The sequence below is a fragment of the Equus asinus genome, chromosome 6, assembly GCF_041296235.1.
Source record: "Equus asinus isolate D_3611 breed Donkey chromosome 6, EquAss-T2T_v2, whole genome shotgun sequence".
Taxonomy (NCBI): domain Eukaryota; kingdom Metazoa; phylum Chordata; class Mammalia; order Perissodactyla; family Equidae; genus Equus; species Equus asinus.
Window position 1 is genome coordinate 94610460 of NC_091795.1, and position 25040 is coordinate 94635499.

At 50.6% G+C, this 25040-nt stretch overlaps 1 protein-coding gene and 1 long non-coding RNA gene across 5 annotated transcripts in view; one reads left to right on the forward strand and one right to left on the reverse strand.

The window, feature by feature from the left end:
- Positions 1-9024, reverse strand: LOC139039749 (uncharacterized). 4 transcript variants are annotated; one of them, XR_006528797.2, is made up of 5 exons: positions 7752-7887; positions 6696-6979; positions 2900-3160; positions 2078-2169; positions 1-76 (listed from the first exon to the last, which is right to left on the reverse strand). It is a non-coding gene; the product is annotated as an uncharacterized lncRNA (long non-coding RNA). The 4 variants fall into 4 exon arrangements; XR_011504214.1 differs by lacking the exon at positions 7752-7887 and adding an exon at positions 7552-7642 and having other exon boundaries at positions 24-76; XR_011504215.1 differs by lacking the exons at positions 1-76; positions 7752-7887 and adding an exon at positions 8886-9024 and having other exon boundaries at positions 777-2169; positions 6783-6979.
- The window catches only part of CYS1 (cystin 1), a 24210-nt gene continuing 7447 nt past the window's right edge, over positions 8278-25040 (forward strand). The window contains exons 1-2 of the mRNA XM_044771941.2: positions 8278-8690; positions 24675-24727. Coding sequence (XP_044627876.2) covers positions 8352-8690; positions 24675-24727 — 392 coding nt within the window. The 5' untranslated portion in view covers positions 8278-8351. The remainder of the gene's footprint in view (positions 8691-24674; positions 24728-25040) is intronic.

Sequence of the window (25040 nt, forward strand, 5' to 3'; positions counted from 1 at the left end):
GGAAAAGATTTTTCCATTTTATTTGTGTCTGAATAAGAGAAAGAACAAGGGGAGGGGAACGCTTCTGCCATTTTATCTGTAAGGAAAAAAGAAACCATAGAAGAAGTAGAAAACTAAAATGACCTTCAGAACTAATTTCTGGTTGATACAAAAGAAGGAATTTAAAAATTGGGAATCTGATTGTCTACAAGAATTTTTGTTTTGTTTTTTTTGTGGAAGCTTAGCCCTGAGCTAACTGCTGCCAATCCTCCTCTTTTTGCTGAGGAAGACTGGCCCTGAGCTAACATCCATGCTCATCTTCCTCTACTTTATATGTGGGACGCCTACCACAGCATGGCGTGCCAAGCAGTGCCATGTCCGCACCCGGGATCCGGACTGGCGAACCCCGGGCCGCCAAAGCGGAACATGTGCACTTAACCGCTGCGCCACCAGGCCGGCCCCTACAAGAGTTTTTTTACACTGGGTTTCGTAACTCAACGATCTTGCCTGAGGCCCCAGGAGAGAATGTGGAGTTAGGTCGGAAGGCAGAAGTGAGTTACTGAAAATCGTAGGTGGTTAATATTAACTTCCTTGTCTTTCATGAATAAAGCCGTCACCCGGAACTCATGGGCGAGACGCAGAGGGCTTTCAACTAAACCAGCGATTGGCACACTTTCCCTAAAGGGCCAGACGGTCAATATTTTAGGCTCTGCAGGACAAAGAGTCTCTGAAGCAACGTCTCAACCCTTCAGAGGGATGTCGAGTCAGCCGGGACAGCAGCAAGCAGGCGCGTGGCTGTGTTCCAATAAAGCTTTATTGACAAAAGGAGGTGGGAGCTGGATCTGGGTGCTGGCTACAGCAGGTTGGTGACCCCTGAGCCAGACACTCCATTTTCAGGTCCAAGTATCCATTCTCTTAAACACACCACGCACCAAGTCGTAAGGTTATTATGGCATTGTGATTATTTGCAATTTTAGCACAGATGACCAAATTATGAGTGAAAAAAACAAACCTCTGGGGCTGGGAGGCCGGATTTGTGTGTCTGGGCAGCAGTTTCAGATGGAGGACGGTGGCCTCCTGCCTCGCAGAGCCCACCTCCAGCTGTCACGGCTCCCTTCCTCACCGGGTTGCCCGTCTTCTGGGACCGTGGTGCCCAGAGGGGGTCTGCTGGTGTGTGGATTTACTTCAGACTTAGGAGAGCACAAAACTACCCAGAACCGTGGGCTGGCAGTGTGGCCGAGACAGCCCAAGGCTTCCCCAGCTACAAGTGTTAACTTTTTTAAGAAATGTAGGAAGGAAAATAAATTTGCTTCTTTTATTACTCCAAGGTTTTATGTGACTTACTGTGTTAGTTGGGGTTTTCCAGAGAAACAGAACCAGCAGGATAGATGGAGAGCTGTGTGAGGCTCATGGTAGGAGCTGACTCACACGGTTGGAGAGGCTGAGAAGCCCCACCGCCTGCCGTCTGCGCGCTGCAGACCCAGGGAGCCAGGGGTGCCCGTCAGTCTGAGTCCGAGGGCCTGAGAATGAGGGGCACTGGGGTTCACGGGCAGGAGAAGATGGATGCCCTAGCCCCAGCAGAGAGTGAACCCCCCGTTCCTCTGCCTTTCTGTCCTGGTCAGGCCCTCAAGCACCTGGGAGAGGGCACCTTCTTTCCTCAGTCTACTGAGGAAAGTCAAATGCCAGTCTCTTCGGGAAACACCCTCAGAGACACCCCCAGACGTGATATTTGCCAGCGAGCTGGGAGTCCCTAAGCTCAGTCAAGTTGACAGACAAAATTAACCATCCAACTACTGTTAAAGTAACTTTTACCAAAAAAATTAGAATTGTAGTTTAAAAAACCTTAGTTTCTAGGAATATATTTAAGGCTAATTCTACCATTAAACTTATTGATGTTTAAAGCCCGCAGTGAGATAGACCAGTGTGGTCTTTGAAAACTGCAAACCTTGCTCTGTTTCTCTCCAGGCCCCCACGTGGGTCACAAATCAAGCGTAAACTTCTACACCATGGAGTGTCACTGAGGACAGGCTAGATGGTGCCACAGTAAGAAACAGCTCCGAGCAGAACTAGCCTACGACAGTGAAGATTTAGTTCTCACCTAGGCCACATGTCCTTCACGAGTGAGCCGGGGGATGTGCTCCAGGACCTCCCCCTCTGGAACCTGGCTGGTAGAGCTGCCATTACCAGTCACTGTGACAGAGAGGAAGAGACTGTGAGGGGATCTTTCAGCAGAATTGATTGCTCTAGTCCAGAAGTGACACACTCACTTTTGCTCACAAGTCATTGGCCACTTTGGTTCAGTGAACACCCTGAACAACCCTATATGTAGGGTGAACAACTCATCTGGCAGAACGTCCCACAACCCGGGTATACCCTCAGTCCCAGGGAAACAGGAATGGCTGGTCACCCTCCCTACATGGTAGCCCTGGGTACCTTATACTCAGAGCTCGCCTTGTCTATTCTGCTAGGTTTCGCAGGTATTTGGGTATAGCTAACATAATGAAAAACCATGGAGACTAGACGGACAGGTTCGAGTCCCAACTCTGCTACTTACTAGCTTTGAGACCTTGGGCAAGTCCCCTGCTCTTCTGAGCCTCAGCTTTACCATCTGTAAAATGGAGGAAGGTAATATCTGCCTTGTAAGGCTGTCAGGGGGCTCCTTTGGAGCGAAGGCCTGGAAAGGGAACAGGGCAGAGCCCGGCAGCCTCTCAGGAAGTGCCAGCAGCCCCTGCTGGGTGGTGGCTGACTGCACAGGGAAGGGCAGGTATGTTCCAGAGGACAGATGCTGCTGCCTGGCTGGAGGACTTGTACAAACAGAGTGGGCATTCATCGGTAACCCCTGTGAGCAGGCGGGGACCTCGACTCCACTCCACAAGTTAAAGATCTACGAGTGAACGAGCCAAGAGACTTAATATTTAACCTGAGTTTTCACTGGAGTCCTCTGTTCCCTTAGCTGATTGATTCACTGGCGAATCCTCAGGTCTCCAGCGAGAAGCAGGAACATGAGCATCTTCCCAGCTCTCTGGGACCATGGCTGGTTCTGTGCAGCAGTGACCATCCGAACAGGGCAGTGTCCACACTGCAGACTTGCCCTTCACGGTGAGGGGGTTTGAGCTTAAAGCTGGACATTTCATGTTCATTGCACACTCTTGTTAGCCGGGGGTGTTGCAGATGTTAACATCTGTGATAAAAAGGATGTGTTAATGGCCACATTTGCACTGGCCTCATCGCTCCCTCCCCACCACTGCACAATTTCCTCAGGATGGCAAATAACCCTAACGAAGCCCGGAGTCTGGGTATGCTCTGATGGCCTTCAAATCCCCAACCCAAAACTGCATGTTTGTGGAACGGTGAGTCAGCCCAGGGCTGTCTGTGAGCGGATCTGCAAGGAGAAGGGAACAGGTTCACTGAGGCCAGCCAGTGTGGATACCGTACTGGACAGTCATGAGGCTTGTCCTGTCCACAGCCCCTGGGGAAGGGACGGTCCTTCCACACGAGCCATCCCATAGCTCAGGGGGCCAGGTATGGGCGCCTGAAACAGAGTACCCCAACTCTAGAGCGGCCAGCTTCCTGATCACCAGTAAGCACCCCACCCCACCCGGAGCGCCCCAGTCCAGGTAGAAACTCGGCCGAAGGAGAGTCTTATTCACACAGCAGCAGAGTCAGCCCACCAGCAACCCGCTCCTTCTTCCTCACACATGGACGGGGTGGGCTGGGGGGATGACGCATTGTCCAGATGAAGACCTCCGACCAGTCCTCTGGTTTGTATCCCTACTTCTCGCTCCCACCTTCTTTCATACCTGCTGACCAAGTCCCAGAGCCTCACCTTTCGGAAGACCACCTCCCGTCTCCTCTCCAGCCCCCCACATCATACTAGAGGCTGTGGTTTCTCTTCCTGTTTCATCTGGCAGCTGTCTACTATCAGCTTTCCATCTTCCAGAAATGGGTTGAAATCTCTCATGTGTGACTTTCCTTCCCCTTTCCAACTCCTTCCTCATCCCTTTTTCTTTTCCGAACTTCCTTTTATTTTTTTAACTTCAATATCTTTTTTTTTTTAAGATTGGCACCTGAGCTAACATCTGTTGCCAATTTTTTTGTGTGTTTGTTTTTTCTTCTTCTTCTTCTCCCCAAAGCCCGCCAGCACACAGTTGTACATTCTAGTTGCAGATCCTTCTGGCTGTGCTATATGGGACACCGCCTCATCATGGCTTGATGTGCGGTGCTGGGTCCACGCCCAGGATCCGAACCGGTGAAACCCTGGGCCTCTGAAGCAGAGTGCGCGAACTTAATTGCTTGGCCACGGGGCTGGCCCCTTAACTTTAATATCTTAATTTCAGTGGGGTCTCAAGTTACAAGAGAAGCAAGCTCTAGGCCTGATCTGCCATTTTGAACCGGAAGCCTGTAGACATCTTGTTAAGCAATGAGAACTGGTCAACTCATGGAAAGTCTGTAGCATAAATCCCGCTTTCTACCTTTTGTTTAAACACGTTTTACTGCATATAATCAGATTTTTTCAATAATTTTATAGACTGGGTCAAATCAATCCTGAGGTAGACATGCCAACTCTGAGGACTTAAGATATCTTATTTCTGAGTAAATATTGCAAAGGAGTTCTGTAGCTCATTAATTGTCCTTAATGAATAGTGTTGACTCTTCCACACATTTCTCCCGGCCCCTCTCAGTGGTGAAGCCATGAAACCAAATGCAAAAGCTCGGACACTTTGCAAGAAGACAACACGATTATATGAGATACTGCAACAATTGATAGCCCTGTGGCTCTCTCAAGTTACTGATTAAGCATTAAAAATGGAAGCATGGCCTGCCTAGGTTTCAAATGCTGTCTCATTTCTCATCTGAGTATAAATACTATCTTTCTGCATATTTGTGATAACCAGCTCCTACACAATATATCTCTCTTATTGACAGCTAGTGATGTGTCAGGAATGGTGGAAAATGACAGAGGTTCTGAGCAGGTAGGGTAGATCTGGAGGGTCCCTGAGGAAAGGCCCTTGAGTTGCGCTTTGAAAGGGGTGTGGGGTTTGGCAGCCCACTACAGTGGGGGTGGTCCTTGGGCTATGGTAAGGAGAGGACCTGCGTCACGTCCAGCTGCCAGGCTGGACCTATTGCCAAGGAAAGCATCACTCAGGACACATCTCCTGCTGAAAGCGTCGACAACTGCAGCTCTCTCCCAAAGTTTAATTCGTTCACTGCAAGGAAGTGCTTATTTTCCAGGAGTTAAGCAGACAGGTCCCAGCCGGGCCTCATCTTCCACCCCTCCTCACCAGCTACCATGGCAGTCACTGCATAAAGAAGTCCTTTAGCTGGAGAGATGTGGCTGCCACGATGCCTCATTTTCAACGTCCCCATATTCCTGGCACTTTGCCAACCCTTTGGGACAAAGACACTCTTGTCTATTTCTACAGATGCTCTTAGTGGCCTTAGTCATGTGGGAAAGATTAGAGTGTTTGCTTATTATGGGAAGCGTCTAATAAAATCAACCTGGGTTTTTAGCATATTTGATGGAAGCCAGGTCTCCAAATGTAGCTGATTTTAAACGCACTCTCACAGTGGAAAGAACACAGCCTGTGGCATTACTGTCACCGAAGCGGAGTAAGGTAGACAAGTCTGAGGAAACAGGATCGCAACCAAGAGGAGTCAGAAAAATCAGCTGCCCTGGGAGGTGAACACAGGGAGCCGTGGATATATTTAACCTATGAGTCACATGACTAGACTCTACTTAGGCAGAAGTAAAACATGTTTTCCTTTAAATGATTAAACTTAGTTGAACTTAGTTCAAGAAAAATTTCTTTTCCCTCTGAATGATTTTTTTTTCCCCAGGCTTAAAGAGTTTCAAGATGAAATTTGTTTTCTTAAAGAGAAAACTTACATCAATAGCTTTCAAACTAGACACATCTGTGGACTTAGAACACCCCAATGACATCAAATAATGTATTTGGCCCATCTCCTACATCTGGATGTTTAAGACAGCACATCAAAAAAAGAAAAAGAAAAAAAAAAGGAAGGGGAGTTATAAATACTTCCTTGGTCTCTTGATAATAAAACAAATGGATATGGACTTGAATTCCAAGTATATTCCATCTTCTTGGGCATAAAGTTGTTGATGCCTACTCCTGAAGAGATAAAATAGTAAAATTTCAAGTCTATGGTTGGGAAAGGTTAGCCAAAATTTCATTTTAACAGTTTTTCTGCAATCCAGTCTGGATTCAAGTTAATGTCAAATCAAGACATGTGAGCTAAACCCAGGACGCGTGAGTGGTCCAGCTTTGGAAAGGGTGGGTTTTAAGTAAGTGGGGAAGGGAGAGGAGAAAACTGAGTCAAAGCAAAATGCAAGGATGCCCCACAGGGCCGGATCTCAGTAGGCGGCTTTGGGGTGTTCCCTGCTCTTACTTTGGGGTTAGTTAACTTAAACTTAATGAGGTTTTCTTTCTTTTCTACCAACCAATGACCAAAACCTCCAATTAGTCATGATCAGCACCTATTGGTATTTCCTTTGCTTTTTCCCTTGTGGGGAAAGGATGCTTTCTCTGTCTCCTTCTTCTTGAAATTCTTCTTTCCCCAAACCAATTACTTTTTTTTTTTTTGAGGAAGATTAGTCCTGAGCTAACTACTGCCAATCCTCCTCTTTTTGCTGAGGAAGACTGGCCCTGAGCTAACATCCACACCCATCTTCCTCTACTTTATAGTGGGATGCCTACCACAGCATGGCTTTATGCCAAGCAGTGCCATGTGCGCACCGGGATGGGGCCAGGAACCCGCTGAGAAGCAGAACCTAGGAACTTAACCACTGCGCCACCGGAGCGGCCCACCGATTACTTTTTTGATGAGGGCTTTTGACGAGGCTCAGCATTCAGGCGCCACATCTCCGCAGAACCCGAGGGCCCACGGCTGCCCGCCACAGCGCTCCTCCGCGGAAAGGCTGGAGGGTTGTCCGCTCTCGGACGATCAGCCCCTGCCCTCCTGTCCCGTCTGGGTTCTGTCCCTGCGCGGGAGACAGAAACAGGATGAGGAGGCCTCTGAGGCGCGGCACATTCGTTACCTATTCAATCCTGGGGAGTACTTTTACCGCCCCATCCCTCCCCCAGTCTGACATCTGAGAAAGGGGAGGCTCGGAGAGGTGAAGTCGCCCACCGCCCCGTGAGCTCCGGGAGGCAAGGCCGCGAAGTCTTGGACGCAGGCCCGTGAGCGTCAGCCTCGGGAATGCTTTCCAGAAACGAACCGAAAGCCCCGCCGAGGTCCCCCCAGGCCTGTCGGAGCCCCGGTGTTAGTTCTTCCGGGCGGCGGGAGTCGGCGGACCGGAGGGCCGGGGAGCGAGAGCCGACGGGCGTGGAGGGGGCCGGGCCGCAGGCGGGAGGAGAGCACGCCGGCCCCACGGCCCTCGCCCCCTCCCATCCAGGGACCCGGCACCCGGCTGTCGCTCCCACACCACCTCCCAGGGTTTGCGCGCCCCCTGCCCGGCCGCCCCCCACTCCCAGCTTTCGCCCCCGGGTCTCGCGCCCCTCCAGACCCGGGTTCGACCCCTCGTCCCCGGCCGCGCCCCCACCAGTGCCTTACCCCACGCATGTCCGGGGTCGCCCCCGACGCCGGCCGCCCCCCACTCCCAGCTCTCGCCCCGGGTCTCGCCTCCTCCAGGCCTGGGTTCGACACCCCCATCCCCAGCCACGCCCCCTTCCCCAGTGCCTGCCCCTGCGCCCCCTCCCCCAGTGCCTTGGTCCCCCTGGCCCCGCCCTGGGCCACCCCCGCCAGCCCCTTACTCCCAGCTCTCGCCCCGGGTCTCGCCACCGGCCAGGCCCAGGTTCCACTCTCAAGCCGCGCCCCCTCCTCGAGTGCCCTCGCCTCCCTGCCCCGGTCGCACCCCCTCCGCAGCTCCGGTCCGACCCTGGCCTCCGGCCGCGCCCACTCCGCAGGTCCTGCCGGTCCCCCGCCCCCAGCTCCCGGCCGCGCCCCCTCCCCGAGCGCCCTCTGCCCTCCCCGACCCCGCCCCTGGCCCCGCCCCCGGCCGCGCCCCCTCCCTGAGTGCCCTCTCCCCCTCGACCTCCGCCGCGCCCCTGCCAGGCCCCCCCCCAAGTGACTTCGCTCTGTCCCCCGCCCCCGGTCGCTGCTCCTGCCCGAGCGCCCTCGGCCCTCCGGACCGCGCCCCTGGCCCCGCCCCCGGTCGCGCCCCCTCCCCCAGTGACTTCGCTCTGGCCCCCGACCCCCGCAGCGCCCCTCCCCCAGTGACTTCGCCTTGCTGCCCCGCCCCCGGTCGCGCCCCTCCCCGAGCGCCCCCGGCCCCGCCCCTCCCGCGCTCCCGCCCCTCCCGCGCTCCGGCGGCGCGGCGGGCCTGCTCCCGGGCGGGCGGGCGGCCGGGCGCCATGGGCAGCGGCAGCAGCCGGAGCGGACGGGCCCTGAGGCGGCTGCGCAGCCCCGACAGCCGGCCGGCGGGGCCTGGCGGGGCAGCCTCGGAGGGCGGGACGGGGCCGCAGGTCTCGGCGGCGGTGGCCCGGGAGGAGGCTGGGGAGGCTGCGGCGGCCGGCCCCGACCCCGACCCCGACCCCAGCCCCAGCCCCGGCTCCGCAGCGCCCCCCGACGGCGGGGACGAGACCCTGCGCCTGCTGGACCAGCTGCTGGCAGAGTCGGCGGCCTGGGGCCCGGCGGAGCTGGCCCCGCGGAGCCCGGCGCGGCCCCGACCCGCCGCGGGCGGCGGGAGCGCGGTGAGTGTGGAGCCCCGCGCTCACGCCGCGCTGGGTGCTGCCCGCCCCCTCCCCGCGGCCCGCGCCCCGCGCCCCTGCAGGCTCTCGGTGGGGGTGGGGGCGCCTCTTCTCCGGTCCCCAGCTGCGTGTCCTCCTCCCACCTGCCTCCAGTCCCTGCCGGACTCCCTGTCCCCTGCTGCCCCGGGTGTCACCCACCGTCTCGCTGTCTCCGAATCCCCATCACGCGGCCTCTCTTTCACTAACACCGCCTCTGATTTTCTTCCTCTCTGCCTCCTCCGGGTGCTGGTCTAACTGCCTCCAGTTTTGGGGTGACAGTGCTGGGAGCAGCCTTAAAGGGCGGGGTGACAGACATCCCTTGGCACAAATGCATCTCTGGGACTTTCCTCTGGCCAGAGCCGGCCCGCCCTTTCCTTTTGGAACTGTGTGTCCGCGCTCCAAGTACAGCACCCCGGCTCCTTCCAGCCTAGGTGGGAGCTGGCCAGGGGTGCGGCTTTTCTCTCAAGTACCTCCCCTTGGCCCTGCCCTGGCGACAGTGTTGGAGGAGGGTGCGAAGTGGTGGGACCGGTAGCCAAACAGTGGTTCACAAATGCCCCGTGTGTCAGACACATCAGGATCTTTGCCTCCCTAGTCGAGCAGTTCGCATACTACTGGCTATTTTTAAGACGCTGTGGAATCTCTTTTTGGCTTCACCGTTCTCTCAAGAACACTTGTAATAACAGCCCTGCTGTTCTAGAAAAAACAATAAAAATGAACTGTCTGGCAACAGTCTTCACTCCAGCAGAGCTGAATGAACAAGATCTTTAATATCTGCTCGTGGGCTTGACGAGGATGCCAAAGACAGCGCCCCGTTCCCTGGTGTCCCTCAGGCTTTGCTTAACATCTGCTGGGGACTTGGGCAGCCACCAAGCAGTAGAATCCTGAAGACGCTTCAGGGAAGTGGGAGGGGGCAGGGAAGGGCCCACCCAACCCAGCAGTGCAGAGAGCCTTTCTCGGTCCCCGCCACCGTCCTCTGCTGCCCTCCCAAGTGAGCTGCAGTGGGTAGGACTGAATTATATAACGAGATTCCTTTACCACTACATCAGCCTTCGGTTATATAACACTAGAAAGTGGATAAACAGTTGAGAAATTTAGGGAAAATTCTGACATGGCGTGGAAGCAATCTGTTAGTGGTCAATTTTCAAGTGCTTTGGAAACTTCAGGAGTGAAAATGAGAAGAAAACAGAAAGAATGGGTTCCCCCTCCCCCCCATTCGCTGAGGATCATAGTGCCCCTTAGGGTCACTTACGTATTGTTGGAGCAGCTGCTGTGGGCTGGGCAGCGCTCTAGGGGCTGGAGAGATGGCCCTAGGACAGAGATGGCACCCAGTCCTTGCCCTAGAGAAGTCCATTGTCTAATGGGGGGAAGATCCACAGACAAACAGTAGAATCCAATGTGAGGAGAGCTCTGCGTAGCCACTGATCCCCTGGAGAACTGGAGGGGCGTTCCAGAAGGGTAGCAGTTGACTTGCATCTGGAAGAGTCTGGGGCATTAGGTAGGCAAACGAGAGGAGAAGAACATTTGGGCAGAGAAAGCCCATGTGCAGAGGCAATGGCGGCCAGGGCACAGGGTGCCCGGGCACGGGTGGCAGCGAGTATATGGGTGGAAGGGCGGGAAGGGTGAATGCCGTGCTGTGGGCACGTCATGCTAGGAGTGTTCCATGTTAAGACGTTTGGACTTTACCATAAAAGCCGTGGGTACCTGCGAAGGGCTAGGAGGACTGACCGTCTGTGTTTTAGGAAGATGACACCGGCAGCTGTGGGGAGGATGAGCTGGGAAGGGTTAGACTAGGGCAAGGTGGCTGAGTGGGGTCCTGCAGGGCTCCAGGCGAGCAGGTCCTGAAGGAGTCAGCGCAGTGAGGGCTGAAGGAGAGACGGGGGAGGAGACATTTCCGAGGTACAGTCAGCGAGCTGCTCTTTGGGATGTGGATCGTGTGTGTCCTCTGTGCCGTAAACGTTTTCGAAGGAATCCTAGAATCACAGGTTAGCAGAGCTGTGTAAGGAAGCTCCCATGTCCAATTCATTATTTTCAGGTCTGGGGAGACCAAGTGAAAAGATTGAAGCCCCCTAATTCCCTGGCTCTAAAGGTCGCAGGTGAAAGGTGAATGCCTGGCACTCAAGTGCGGAGTTCGTGCTTTTTTGCTCTATACATTAGGTCCTGTCATTGGTTCTCTCGGCAACCGCACATTTTACAGGACTCTGAGATAACAAGCACCACTGGTTGGAAAAAGTTGGGATTTGGATGAATCAGTATTGAAACTCTTACATCGAAATTGGCCCTTCTTCAAAATGTTAGAAATGACGTTCCCAAGGACAGAGAAAATGCTTGATTGAGCATGTAAATAACACTATTTTAAATTTCTTTAGGAAGGAAGGAAGAAAACCTTCTTTAGGTACATAACTATGGAGCATTTGGGGGGCGAGAGGTATTCTTCATAAGAGAATATGAAACTCAAGTGAAATTGTCCCTTTGAGCACCCACATTTAAAAATTTTGACCACTGTTTATTATAATTTCTTAGCGATTGATTATATATCTCTCTGAACCATCGTTCTGAATATGGTGTATTACTTGACTGTGTTCAGGAATAATTGCAACTGGTATTTTAATGAGCATTTGGGTTTCAAACATCTGTTAACTCTTTTAATCTTTACACTTTTATCGTCCATTTTTACAGATGGGAAAGAGGAAACAGGCACAGAGAGGTTAAGTAACTTGACTAAAGCCACACAGTCACGGCAGAGCAGAGATCAGACCCTTGACAGTCAGGCTCCTGCACACTTTTTATCAAAATGGCCCCAACAACTGTGATGCTTGCTTGTTATTGTCTTTCTGTCCTTGGTCCAACGTCAGTCTTGGAACTGTCACTTTTTGCCACCATCAGTCTATATGCAACCAAGCAGCCTTCTCTGTGTCCCCCACCTGAACAGACCACTCTTTGAGCCGCCTGGGTGGTGGAATCACAGGAACGCGCTTGCTAGCGCTGTGTTGAAGGGAAGAGCAGAACCCGCTGGCATCAGGCGTGGGAGAGGGTCCTCCCGCCTGGAGAATCTTCTCTTCAGAGAGTGGGCTTTGTGGCAATTATTTTAACTGACCAAGTGTTGTTTTTTGTCTTATTTCTTAATTCTTGGTTGTTTTCCTGATACAGGTAGGGTTGCTGGATAAGAATGAAGTGTTTCCATATTCCATCCAAAACTGGAATTTTTAAAATTAATTTTTAAGAAGTATTTAAATCAACCATTTAAAAACCTCTCTACCCTTGGAGATTTCGGCTTTCATTGTGTGTAGGCTCTGAATTGAGATTAATTTTTCCCCTGCATTTTGGCAGAAGCAGCTGTCAGTTAAACTCTTTTTTGTATGTGAACCACAATACTTTGTAACGAAACAGTGGATCAGAGGATTTTCACTCTGGATTGTAAGGTTAGGAAACATGATGAGCAAATTTGACGTAAGATACAAGTCTCAGGGACGTAGTAGTCCCTCCCCTCGGGGCTGTGTTACAAACCTCCACGTCCAGGAAACAGGATCTCATGGGAAAAATGGGATGAATGAGGCCAAGGCCACTGGTGAACCTGTGACAGTCCACGTGTGTATTTACATTCACTAATGTAAACTCTTGAGACAGTTCACCGAGTAACGAGAACATCAGTGACATGAGTGTTTTCTAATCCAGCTCCAGACACTTTTTGTTATCAGTGCAAATCAGCTGGAAAGAAGTCTTTCCCACCATGCACTTGTCCGTTTTCGCCCATGCTCCCGGAGAGAAGCTTGTGGAATAGTTTGGCCTTGCTGCAGATGATACGCCCAGTAAGGAAGGGCAGGGAGGGCTGCATTTACCGGGCACCTGTCTGTGTTCAGGACTGATTTAGGCACTTCATGGTCATTGTCCCACATCTCCCTCTGCAAACAGCCCTTGGAGGTAAATACTGCCTTCTCTGTTTTACAAATGAGGCCATTCCAGCCCCGAGAGATTGATAACTGACCCAAAGTCACACAGCCAGTAATTGGGGGAGGCAGAGTTTGTACTCAGGTCTGCCAGGCGCCAGCCCCTACTTAGAGAGCCCAGAATCTTCCATGCCTTTTCCATTTCCAGGTGTTCAAGTCACAAGGCAGAGCCAACACTTTCAATGACCTATTCACAACAAGGGCACTAACGACTTGCCCATTTTTCTTTACCATACGATTTTTTAAAGATTCAGTGATTCCAGTGCTCCCTACCTCTGCCGCCTTCACCCCGAACAAGTTATCAAGAGCTTGTCTTTTGTCCAATGAAAGTACCATCCTTCTTGCCCTCGTAACACTCCTTGGATGTTATTTTCAGCAGCCTGCTTACTCATTCAGATGTTTATGTGCTTAGGAGTCATACAAGTTTTACTAAAATGTACAAGACTCGCGATTATTTACTTGATATGTTATATCTGTAAACAGCATCTTTGACTCGAGCATTTTCATGAGATCTACGTGTAAGTGTGTTGCTAGTTGCAGGGGAGGCAAAGGCAGAAGATCAAAGACAGAAGCAAAAGGCTCAGAAAGAGGCCCGTTCCCCGTCCTGGACCAGTTTTGATTTTGATGAAACAGAGGGCTCTGCAGTTCACTTATAACCACTCGGAAGTTCTTCAGATGTTGCAAAGGCATACCAAGGAGCAGCCACTGTTTATTACGGCTGTCCTGAGAGCCAGCTCCTTAGATCCGTTGTTTCACTGAATCCTTCCCAGGGTAGGTGCCTGGAGAACAGGTGTCGCCTCCTCCATCTCCACGTCACAGGGGAGGGGACCAGGCAGGTTACTTGGCCAAGGCCATGCAGTTTGAAAGCGCCAGTCCCAGTCTTTCTGCCTGTCCTCCCCGCACAGTGCTGCGTGCCACACTGGAGTTGTAATGGAGCGAATTTGCCATCTGGAGGGACTATAGCTTGTTTCCTGATTTCCTTCCGGTGCTCAGTTTTTCTCCCAGATCGGTCTCTGTTCCCCTGGTCTAGGAGCCTTCAGCAGCTCCCCTGACTGCGTGCAAGACGTGTTCCAAGTCGCTAAAGATGTGTCCAACCCAGCAAAGGTTATGCTCACTTTTACTTTTTAAAAAATTTCTTATTTTTTTGGTGAGGAAGACTGGCCCTAACATCTGTTGCCAATCTTCCTCTTTTTGCTTGAGGAAGATTGTCACTGAGCTAACATCTGTGGCAATCTTCCTCTATTTTGTGCATGGGACATTGCCACAGCATGGCTTGATGAGTGGTGTGCAGGTCCGCACCCAGGATCCAAACCCACGAACCCCAGGCTGCTGAAGAGGAGTGCGCAAACTTAACCATTATGCCAGTGGGCCAGCCCCTCTGCTCAATTTTAAATGTTTGCTTTTAAAAGTTGAAGAGGTGATACACATGCACGAAAAAAAATTTGTTTCTGGTTGTTGTCTCCAATAAAAAAAAATTAAAGTGATCTTACTAACGAGAGGTTTTAAATAAAAAGAGGAGCACTATATTAGCTTTACTATATAATTGTAAAGGAATAAATGCTCATTGTAGAAAAATTGGAAAACAGAAATATATTAAAAAGGAAATAAATACTGCTCGTAGTTGACCCTCCACAGATATTACTGATAATATTTTAATGTATTGCCTTTCCAGTTTCTCTCTTTCTGTACATATCTATTATGTCATTAAGATATAATGTATATGTACAATTTACAGCATCCTTTTATTTAACATTATGATATAAGCATTTCTCCCATCATAATGTCCTCATAATACACCCACCATATGGAGGTACTGTTATTTAATTAATCCCTTATTATGTGATATTCACACTATTTCTAGGACAGTTTTTTGTTTATTTTTTGCCAATGCTGAGAATCTTAAGAAAATTGTAAAGGCAAAGACAATATTGTATCATTAACAATTTAAATTGTTTCTCTATATACTCTTTAACTTGTCAGCTGTCAGCTGTTTTCATTTACTTTGTTCTTTTTAAGATTATATATATATAATCTTATATATCTATATCTTATATATATAATATCTTGTAAGATTATGTATATTATATATATACACACAGGCATACCTTGGAGATAGCGTGCGTTTGGTTCCAGACCACTGCAATAAAGTGAATGTTGCAATAAAGTGAGTCACATGAACTTTTTGGTTTCCTAGTGCATGTAAAAGTTATGTTTACACTATACTGTAGTCTGTAAATTGTGCAATAGCATTATGTCTAAAAAAAATACACATACCTTAATTAAAAATATTTTATTGCTAAAAAATTCTAACCGTCATCTGAGCCTTCTGCTCAGAGTCATAAGCGTTTTGCTGGTGGTGGGTCTTGTAAAAAATGCACTATCTGCAAAGGAAATTTTCTAAAGGAAAACATTCTGTTTTGAATTTCTTTCTACTTAAACTATCTCATAAGAAGCAGCTTTTCATGTTGCTGCATGATATTCTTAATTATTATTTTAATGAATGCAAAATATTCCATCAACTTCACATTCTTTTAATTCCCTAAACTATCTCCTACTGTTCCGGATTAATTTTCAACTTTGTGCCTGTACAGTCCTAGATGCCCACGGCAGAATTCCTTTCCCAAAGTCAGTGGAACTTTAAAATCAACAGGATTTTGGTGGGATATTGAAACTGAGAACTATTTAGGGTGGGAAAATTATGCAAGAAAAGCTAAAGATTTAGATTTATATTTTATTAAGTTACTTAATCAAATTGTGATTTTTTTTAAAAAAAATGCAGCACTATCTCTGCCAATCAGTGGTCTATCAATTAGGAAAACGTCCCATCTGACATTGACCCATCCGCTCAACGTAGATCTTTTGAGCACCTCCCTGTGGCAGGTACTGTGCTAGGTGTTGATCATACATCTGTGAGCCACAGGGCTGGAACCTCCTCTGACGTCCTGGTCGTCTGAGTCCAATGGTGAGCGAAACAAAGGACAAAGAACAGGAAAGCAGCGGGCTGGGCAGGGCAGGAGTGGGCCCGGATTGTCATCTTAAATAGGTGGGCAGGGAAGGTGGAACTGAGGAGGTGGCATCTGGGCAGACATGAGGGAGGCGAGGGCCAGCCGTGCTCTGTGGGAACGAGTGTTCTGAGTGAGGGGTCAGCAGGCAGGTCCCAGGCCCCGGGGTGGAGCCTGGAGGGTGTGCTCAAGGAGCAGCGAATTGGGCATTGTGGTGGGGTGGAGGGAGCAAGGCCAGCGTAGTGGGAGACAGGGTGGTGGCCTGGTGTCTGGGCAGGGCGTGGTGGGCCTCACGGCCACTGCAAGGCCTTTGGCTTTAACTTTGAAGGAGGTGGAAAACGCTGGAGGGTTTCGAACAGAGGATGATGTTGTCTGATTTGCTTTAAGGCTCACCCTGGCCACCATGTTGAAGACAGAATGGGATGGGGTGGCGGGGCCAGAGCTGGGGGAGGAGTCGCGAAGCTTTTGCAGTAATCCAAGCGAGAGGAGAGGGTGGTTGGACCAGGGCAGCACTGAGGGAGGTGGTGAGGAGAGGCTGGCCTATGGGCATGGATTAAAGATCGAGACAACCAGTTTACTAATGGATTGGCTATGGGGGGTGTGAGAAAGAAAGGAGTCAAAGATGACCCCAAAGTTGGCTGGAGCAGCGAGGAGGATGTAGTTGCCGCTAACTGACATGGGGAATGTGGAAGGGCTAGGTTGTGGCTGGTGTTAGTCAGGAATTTGGTTTTGAATGTTAAGTTCAAGATGCCTATTAGACACCCAAATACACATGTCAAGTGAGGAGATCTTTGTAAGAGTTTGGCTTATGGGGAGAGGTTGGGTCTGGAGTTATAAATTTGGGAGCATTAGAACACAGGATGGTTGAAATTAGATCAGATCGCCTGTAATCATAATGCAGCTAACACCTGACTGTGCCGCCGACTATGTGCCAGGCCCCGTTCTGGGTGTTTGTGTGTGTGAACTAGTTTGAGAAGAGGCCCAGGAGCGAGCGCTGCTGCTCAACTGCAGAGGTTGAGAAGATGAGGGGACATCCTAAAGGGACCAACCAGTGAAACCAAGAGGATGCAGTGTCTGGAAGCCAAGGGAGGAAAGTGTTCCGAGAAGGAAGAAGTGACCCACTCTTGTAAGTGCTGTTTGATGGGATGAGTGAGATGAAGCCTGAGAACTGACTGTTGAATTTAGCCCCTTGGGGGTCGCTAGTGCCCATGGTGTGAGCCTTGTCAGTGGAACGGTGGGGGTGCCTGATAGGCTGGGGCTCATGGAGAAGGGGAGGCAGGAAACTGGAGTGTAGTCAACGCTTTCAGGAAGGTTCTTTCTACAGCACAGTGGTAGCAGGTAGCCATAAGCATGGCTCTGTCAGGATACTGCATTAACCGTACCATCTCAGTCCCAGAATGGGCTAGAAGTTTTTGAGATTAAATGTGCTGGTGAAATTCAAGGGCGCTGTTAAAGAGGGAATTTTCATTCAATTCCATAAACATAAATTCAGTACTTTTACTACCAAGTGATAATTCAGACTTTTTCCCCCCTCTGCCTAATAAATCTGGGTCACTCAAGATCTAGGGACGTTCTTTTTCTGGGAATTCCTCTGTTGCTGCAAATACAGCACGTTCTTTGCAAGAAGATCTAGGGCAATAATGCCTTCCGCTCAGGCCAAATCAACCCTCGCCCACTATTTTTGCAAAGGGTCCATTTTGCTCTAGCACAGGAGGACCAGGATGGTTCTTTCTTGTCTGTCACCATCAGCCAGGACTTCACTGTAGTTCTGGCTCACGGCTGCTGAGGGACGTGAAGGTGAAAACGAGCAATCCAAATGATCACGTGGCCGGAAAGCAGATCCATAGAGGGGTTTAAAAGTGGTGGGTAATATAATGGACTTATGGCAAAAGAGCCACTATTTGGAAGACAGTTACCATCTGTCTGCATTCAGATTTATGGCAAGGAACACAAATCTAAGTGGCAGTAATGGTATTTGATCAATTTAGGATACACAGAAGAGTAAAACATAGTGCTGACCCCAAAAAACTCATGACCATATTGGGGGCGGGGGCTGTAAATGAGCATTTGTCATCATCCTGGAAGCCCTGGGGCAGAGGTATGTCGGGATGGTTACACACAGGAGCAGTGGAGTCATCCCATCTGAGGCAGAAGTCTTCCCCATGGACCTGACATCTGAGTTGGTTCTAAAGGATCAGTAAAGGTTTTCAGCAGTTGAAAAAGGATGGATCATTCCAGAAAGAGGGAACAGCATGTAGAAAACCCAGAGGGATGAAAGTGCTGGAGAACAGCATGCAGTCCAGTATGGCTGGACAGCCAGGTGATGACGGGTGGAGCGCACAAGGCGGCGAGATGGGTTTGGGTCGTGATTTCACAACCTTCTAGGCTGAGGGGTTGAACGGGGAGCTACTGGAAGTTTTCTGTGTTCGTTATTTTAAATGTTTATTTTTAAATCAGAATAGGTCATATACAAGCACAGGAGAAAACTTTTAAAGGTACACTGAAGGGAAACTTTCCCTTGCACCCTGCCCCCCACCCCAGACACTCACTGTATCAATTTCTGTGTCTCCTCCTCAGCCCGTGTTTAGAAAGATAAGTGGTGGCGGAAGGATGGGCCTCAGTGGTTGCTACTGAGTGCTGGGCGTGGGACAGCGTAGTTGCTGCAGCCTGCCCTGCCTCGAGAGATGCTGACGAGGACTTGGTTGGCACAGGACCTTTGACTTCCCGCAGGGGCTGGGACAAGTCCTAACTGGACTCTGGTGAGGACCGTCAGCAGTGGTTTGGGCAGAACACAGGTGCTTATGCAGCTAAATGCCAGGAGCCCATCACCAGCAAGGAAGCAGCCCCCAGCCAGGGCCACCAAGTCGGGTTCCCACTGCATCTACCTCCCGACGGCCAATGTCCAGGACCCCTTTACTGTCTTTACAGTTTTAGAGGCATAGATTGCTAGAGCTGAAGGGACCTGAAGACCACCCAGCCTACCTTCTCATTTTACATCCCAGGCCTTTGGGGCCCAGCAAGGTGATTGCCCAGTTCCCAGGTCGTCGGGCTCTGGGTGCAAGGATCTGGCTGTCCATCACCTCACACACGCACACCTGGGGCCGTGAGGAGGCCCAAGGTGGGAAATAAACTGACAGCAGCCTGTCCACGAGTCTAGTTAAGCCCTCGGTAAATGTTTATTGCCTGGAGGTTTGGAAGAATTACGTGGAAGCATATGTGGATGTGTTTTATGAGGTGATAAAACTCTACATAAATATAATTTATTGTTACTTTCCTGCAATCCCACCCCTTGAGCTTCCCCAGGTATCATAGCCTTCCTTCCTGGCTTTGCAAACACTTTCCTGAAGACAAAGCCTCGGGAAGGGAGGTGGGGGCCCTGGAGCTGGCGGTCTCAGAGCCAGAGCCTCCTGTGTCATTTTAGCAACGCTCAACAGCGCCCACATTAGGGACCACCTGCGCCCGCCCCTTTCGCTGCCTCGGAAGGCGTGAGTGGGGCTGTGTGGGAACGGCAGCGCTCCCTGGCGGTCAGAGGACTGAACCTGCTGGAAAACAGTGAAAATTGCGGAGGCTGGGAGGTTAAGTAGCAGGAGGTCCATCACACTTCTCTCTCCACTATTAAAATTTCCATAATGAGACATAAAAACCCAACCAAACAAACCTGGGCTCAAAGGAGGACAATCCTTAGATAAAGAGGAAGGGGGAAGTCTATCCACGCAGGGGAACATTCAGCAATAACGGGAAGGGAACTGTGGCTGCACGCAATAACGCGGAGGGATCTCAGAATCGTGATGCTGGGTGAAAGAAGCCGGTCCGAAAAGAGTGCGCGCCTTAGGATGCCGTGTGTCTAATTTCCCTGGAGCGCACACGCGTCTGCAGGGGCAGAAGGCACCTCGTGGAGCCAGGAGAGGGGAGGGCGGGAGGGAGGCACCACAGAGCGCCGAGGCGCGTGTCTAGGATCTTGATTGTGGTGATGGCTTACCAGGCGTATACATATGTCCAAACCTATCGAATTGTGTTCTTGAAACGTCTGCAACTTGTTCTGTGTCAATTATACATATCATTGATATGTGTACATATATATACATATAAAGCTCTTAAAAATTGAGTTAAGGGGCGAACTCTTTAAACAGAAGCAGCAGGATATAATACATTTTGTCAAATAAAATATGTGGTAGATTTTCTAAAAATTAACTGTTGATGATTCGCTTTTCTTAAAAACCCCTAGTTGTAAGAGTTAGAGAAAAGTTAAGAGATCTTCACACTAGGTTGCTCGGACTTTGCTGCTCGCTCAGCTGTGGTGCGGTTTTTCAAAGCCTCCTGGGCTCCCCAGGGACGACACGGCCCCGCCCCGCCCACGCGCTACCGGCTCCCGGAGCTCAGCCCGGTTCCCACGGCCCCAGCCCAGGCGCCAGGGCCTCCCCAGGGTGCAGATTGGCTGACTGCGAGGGGGCAGGCCCCCAGCTGGCTGGTGGCGGGAACCTGTGTCTGCCCTAGGCCTGGAGCCGCCACCAGGGGCTGCTGTGTCTTTGCTTTTCATCCAAGCTCCCCTTGCTGCTTGAGCAAGCTGTGTTTCTGGGAGGGTGTCCACTTAAAGTCTTGCACAAAGTGACAAGAGAAAGGACCACACGTCCCAGCCGCAGGTGCAGAGAGAAACACGTGGAAACTGAACAGATAGAACAAGAGTGAGCCGGCAGGGAAATTATGAAAGAAAGAAGGTGACCTTCTTTTCCACACGGCTGTAGGGTGTACAGTTCACGCCAAGTCTCACGCTCTGTCACTCAGTTGCCCTCCTGGTGGGAGAAACTGTATCTGTGGCAACCTTTACAAAATCTGGTGAGGAGAGGAAAAGTCACAGGAGTGACAGCAAAAGCTGGTTCCAGCAGAAACTGACAGAGGGAACAGGGTCCCTCCAGGATGACTTCATAAAAGCAGCTAACGGGTGGTCTGGTAAAAGCGTTCCTTTTTTCCTCGGTGGCCCCTGAGACTATAACCAGACCCACTGAGTGAAAGCTGTAGGGAGGCAGACGGGTGTCAAGTGGAGAGAGAACTTCCGTATGTCCCCAGGAGAAGTGAAAGCAGGAGAGCAGATCTCGGAGATATTTGTACACCCATGTTCTTAGGAGTGCTGTTCACAATCGCCAAGGAGGAAACAGCCTGTCCCTCAGTGGATGAATAGATCAACAAAATGTGGTCTGTCCACACAATGGAATATTATTCAGCCTTAAAGAGGAAGGAAATTCTGACACATGCGACACCGTGGGTAACCTTGAGGACATTACGCTAAGTGAAATAAGCCAGATGCAAAGGGCTTCTGGGACAGAATTGTGTGATTCCACTTAGATGAGGTGTCCAGAGCAGTCAGATTCATGGAGGCGGAAGGTGGCCGGGTGGCTGCCAGGGGCTGGGGGAGGGCGCGGGGATGCAGAGTTGTTGTCTAATGGGGACAGAGTTTCAGTGTTGCAAGATGTGAAGAGTTCTTGAGATTTGTTGCACAGCAATGTGAATGTACTTAGTACTCAACTGTACACTTAAAAATGGTTAAGATGGCAAATTTTGGATTATATGTATTTTACCACAGTCAAAACATTTTTTAAATAAATTTAAAAGAACTTTCAGATAGTCTGAGCTGCCCAAGATGGAATGGGCTGCTTCCAGAGGCAATGGAGGAGTGTGTGTGTTCCCCTCCTCTCTCTATCCTTCAGTGCCTCATCCCCACTCTCGGTCCCTCTTTCCATTATGGATTCCTTGCTGGTGTGGGGGTCATCTCCTCTTCATCTTTATACTCCCCCACAGGGGCAATGAGTGTTCAAAGAAATGTGCAGTGAACATTGACTCCCCTGGAGTGCAGCCGCCACTGTCGGCTCCCAGGGGACCCCTGGATCTGGGCTGTGCACCTTTGCTGCACTGCCAGCCTCCGCTTGGAGATAGCACTGGGCAGGCAGGGACACCTTTTCCAGCCCGTGTGTTGAAATACCCAAAGCCATGGCTGGCCTTCCACTGCCCGTCTCCCCGTGGGCAGGACATACCAGTGTCAGCTTGCTCCTGTTTCCCATCACTGACTAACATTTCCCAAGAAACAAGTCAGAACTAATTTCTCAGGAAGAATATGTTAGCCTTGAAGACCGATGCTCCCTGTGCTAGCCTCATCCTACACTCAGCTGGTCTTCCAGCAGGGCTGCGTCAGAGGCTGCTCTAGACCGCACATCGGTTCAGGTGTTCATAATGGTGTCACCTGGTCATCTACGTGATAGGCATTATACTGGGACTGAAAGAGACGGTAGACAGGTAGATGGTCTCTCATCTCACCACAACCCGGGAGCTAAGTCCCCGGGACGTGGATGCAGAAACTGAGGGTCCGAGCCTCACGGTTCCCATGAGGGCACATCCTTATTAGATGGTGAGACTGGGATTTGAACCCTTCTCTGTATGATGCTGTTTTCACTCTTTGCCAACTGCTATATGGATTTTAAACCCCAGATTGTAACTACCCAGCTACTGGACATCCAACTTAATTCAGGAAACGTTTAGTGGTGGTAGTGTGCCCGGTTTGGAGGTCTGTAAACTCGGGAGAAGTGGTTCTCTTGCTGGGGAGGATTAACTAATGTTAACAGGTTAGCATTTAGAAAACAGCACAGCACAGAGTATCAGTCTGATGATAATAGAGATGGTAATAGCTCATATTTATCGAGGACTTATTAAGTGCCAAGCACTTTGGTAATCGCTTGAAAATGTCTCACAGTAAATTTGTTTTGCAGATGAGAAAACCGCTGCTTAGAAAGGTTAAGAAAAACTGCCCAGAATCACACAGCTGGGAGGGTAGAGTTGGGTCTGTCTCTTTTTCAAAATTCATGCTCTCGACTCGCATGCTGCCCCACCCTGTCCAATGGCACAGACATTGTATAGCCGGACCCACTCGGCATTCTTGTACATTTTGCTGGTTATTTAATGCATTTGAACTCATTTCTCGAGTGACATTGCCAGCTCCTCAGAGGATAGAGCGTGTGTCTCCACGGCAGCTGATGTGGCACTGGGTGCCGGGGGGAGCTGAGTAAATTCCCGATGGACGGTTAATCCTGTGATTAAGCCTCGGAATCCCAGGATGGAAGAGAGTTTAGAAGAGAATTTGGAGAGAATGCACACAGCTTCCTGTGGGGGCAAAAGCCCAGTTCTGTCTGTTGGCGTGTAGGATTATGTGCTGAGGGAGCACAATGGGAGAGCTTATGTTGCTCTCCTGCTGAAAGGAAAAGACAACACCTTTAAAACTCCCCAGTGTCACAGAATACGCAAGGTCCTATGCCAGGCGTTCACTTCCCCTCCTCTCCCCCCACCATGGGTCCAGCCACCCTCTCAGAAGGGCAGTAGCCGTCAACTAGATGTCTGTGCTGGGTGCTGGGGTACAAGGATGAAGGGGGCGTCCATCCTGCCTCCAGCACATGAGCACAATGATAGAAGTTAGAGCAACGTGAAAGGCAGCAGAGGGGCCCCTGACTGGGCTCGGGGAGCAAGGGAAACCAGGAAGTTCCTAGGAGTTGGCGTGTAGACCAAGACTTGAAAGGTGAGTGGGAGAGGTGGGCATGAACGGAGCTGTTCGCATCACCCCCTTGCAGCCCGTGGGCCCTTTCTCACCGCTGGACTTGTGTGGTTATCCCAGAACAGAAGTACAGGACTGTAGGCTGCAGTCTTTGTGTGTCTGCAGATGTCTTCAGTTGGCCCTAGTACCTGATCAATAGTTCATTTAGGATTAATTCTCCCTCTCTCTGTCTCTCTCCCATTTCTGTCTTTTTGTGTTGCTTTAAGAGAGAATTCCTCAGTTTGATCTTCTAGGTAATTAATTTTCTCTTCAGCGGTGTCTGTTTACTATTCAGGCCATCCATTGATATTTTACTTTCTACCATCGTTTCACTTCCAAAATCTCTAGCTGGTTATTTTTCATAAGAGTTTATTCTTGTTTGGTTGCAATTATGAATCATTCTCCTTTTAAAGTCACTTTCACTCTGCTCTAATAACTCTTCTCAGGTTTAATTCCTTCAATCGATGAGTTGGTTCCCGCCTCCATTGTTGTAAAGGAGGGTCAGGATGAGCTCCTGGTGAGTGCTGCAGTCATTAGCGTCTGAGAACAGGGTTTCCTGTGCTTCCTGGTGTCAGCCGCCACCTGTGCTGCCCTCCCCCTCCTGCTCTTCCTGCGGGATGTGCCTCTGTGCCCTGCCATTTGCACGAGCAGTGGTAGGGGGTCAGAGTCCTCTCCTCTCTCACCCTTGCCCAAAAGCCCTCTCCCACTCTTGGTGTCTGTCACCTCTGAACTTGGAGTCCTCCAAGGCTGCACCCACTTTTTCCAGCATCCTCTCTGTGTGCGTTGTGGGCTGTGGTTTCCTCCATCGATCTAACCCAGTCTGTCTCTCATCAATTTCTCCTATGTTCTGGTTCACCAGAGGTACACTTGCCTTCCAATTCTGCTAGAGATGTGTTCTTTTTTGCTTATGACCTTTTCTGGCATTTCTAAGGATTTGGGATGGAAGGGAGAAGCAGGCCAGTGTTTTTGGTTTACCATGTTTGTCACGTTTTCTGATGACCTGTAGCACTTGTAGGCCATACCACTGAGTCGGGCGTTGGATTTTTCTCTGGTTATGTCATCGCACCCCATCTGTGCTCCTTGACTCAGGACAGACAGCCCTGCAGAGCTGCGGTGGGGTGGGGGGTGGGCAGAGCTTAGCTTAGGTGGACGTTGGACTGCAGCTCTTGGAGGATACCAGCCAGGTAGCTGTCCAGGAGGCAGGAAGTCTGTTTGTAGGAACTTTGTAAAGTCACTCCCCTCTCCCAGCCTCAGCTTCCCCCCTGTGAAATACGCAGATGGAACTAGACACCCCATGGGAGCCCTCCCAGCTCTGGTTTATTCAGTCCTGGGTTGACCGTGGTGGCCATTGTCTCTCAGCAGAAAGCCAGAGCATTAGACAGGTTGCACCTTTGACAACTTTTTGATGCCTCTTCCTTTTTTCCTTCTTAAGGTGTCCCCAAAACAGAGTGCTGAGGACCACTCAGAGAGCAGCAGTGTCTCGGAGTAAGTACGGGGCGGGCGCACCTCCTCTGCCCGAAGTCACAGGTTCTTCTCTGGGCTCCAGCTACCCCCAAAGCCCTCATGGCTCTCACCTTCTCCTGCTGCCAGATGCGGCTCCCTCTTTCACTGCAAAGCTCTATCCTCAGGGACGGTCCCAGCCATGGGAAGGTGCAGGAGCCTTACAGTCTCACAGCAGCTCTGACCTCCCTCCTGAAAGGCCAGATTATACAGAGACCCAGATCACACAGGGCATTCCCGACACCCCCCTTCCCCACCCCCACCCTCACTTGTTCACTCAGAAACTGTGCAGTGGCAC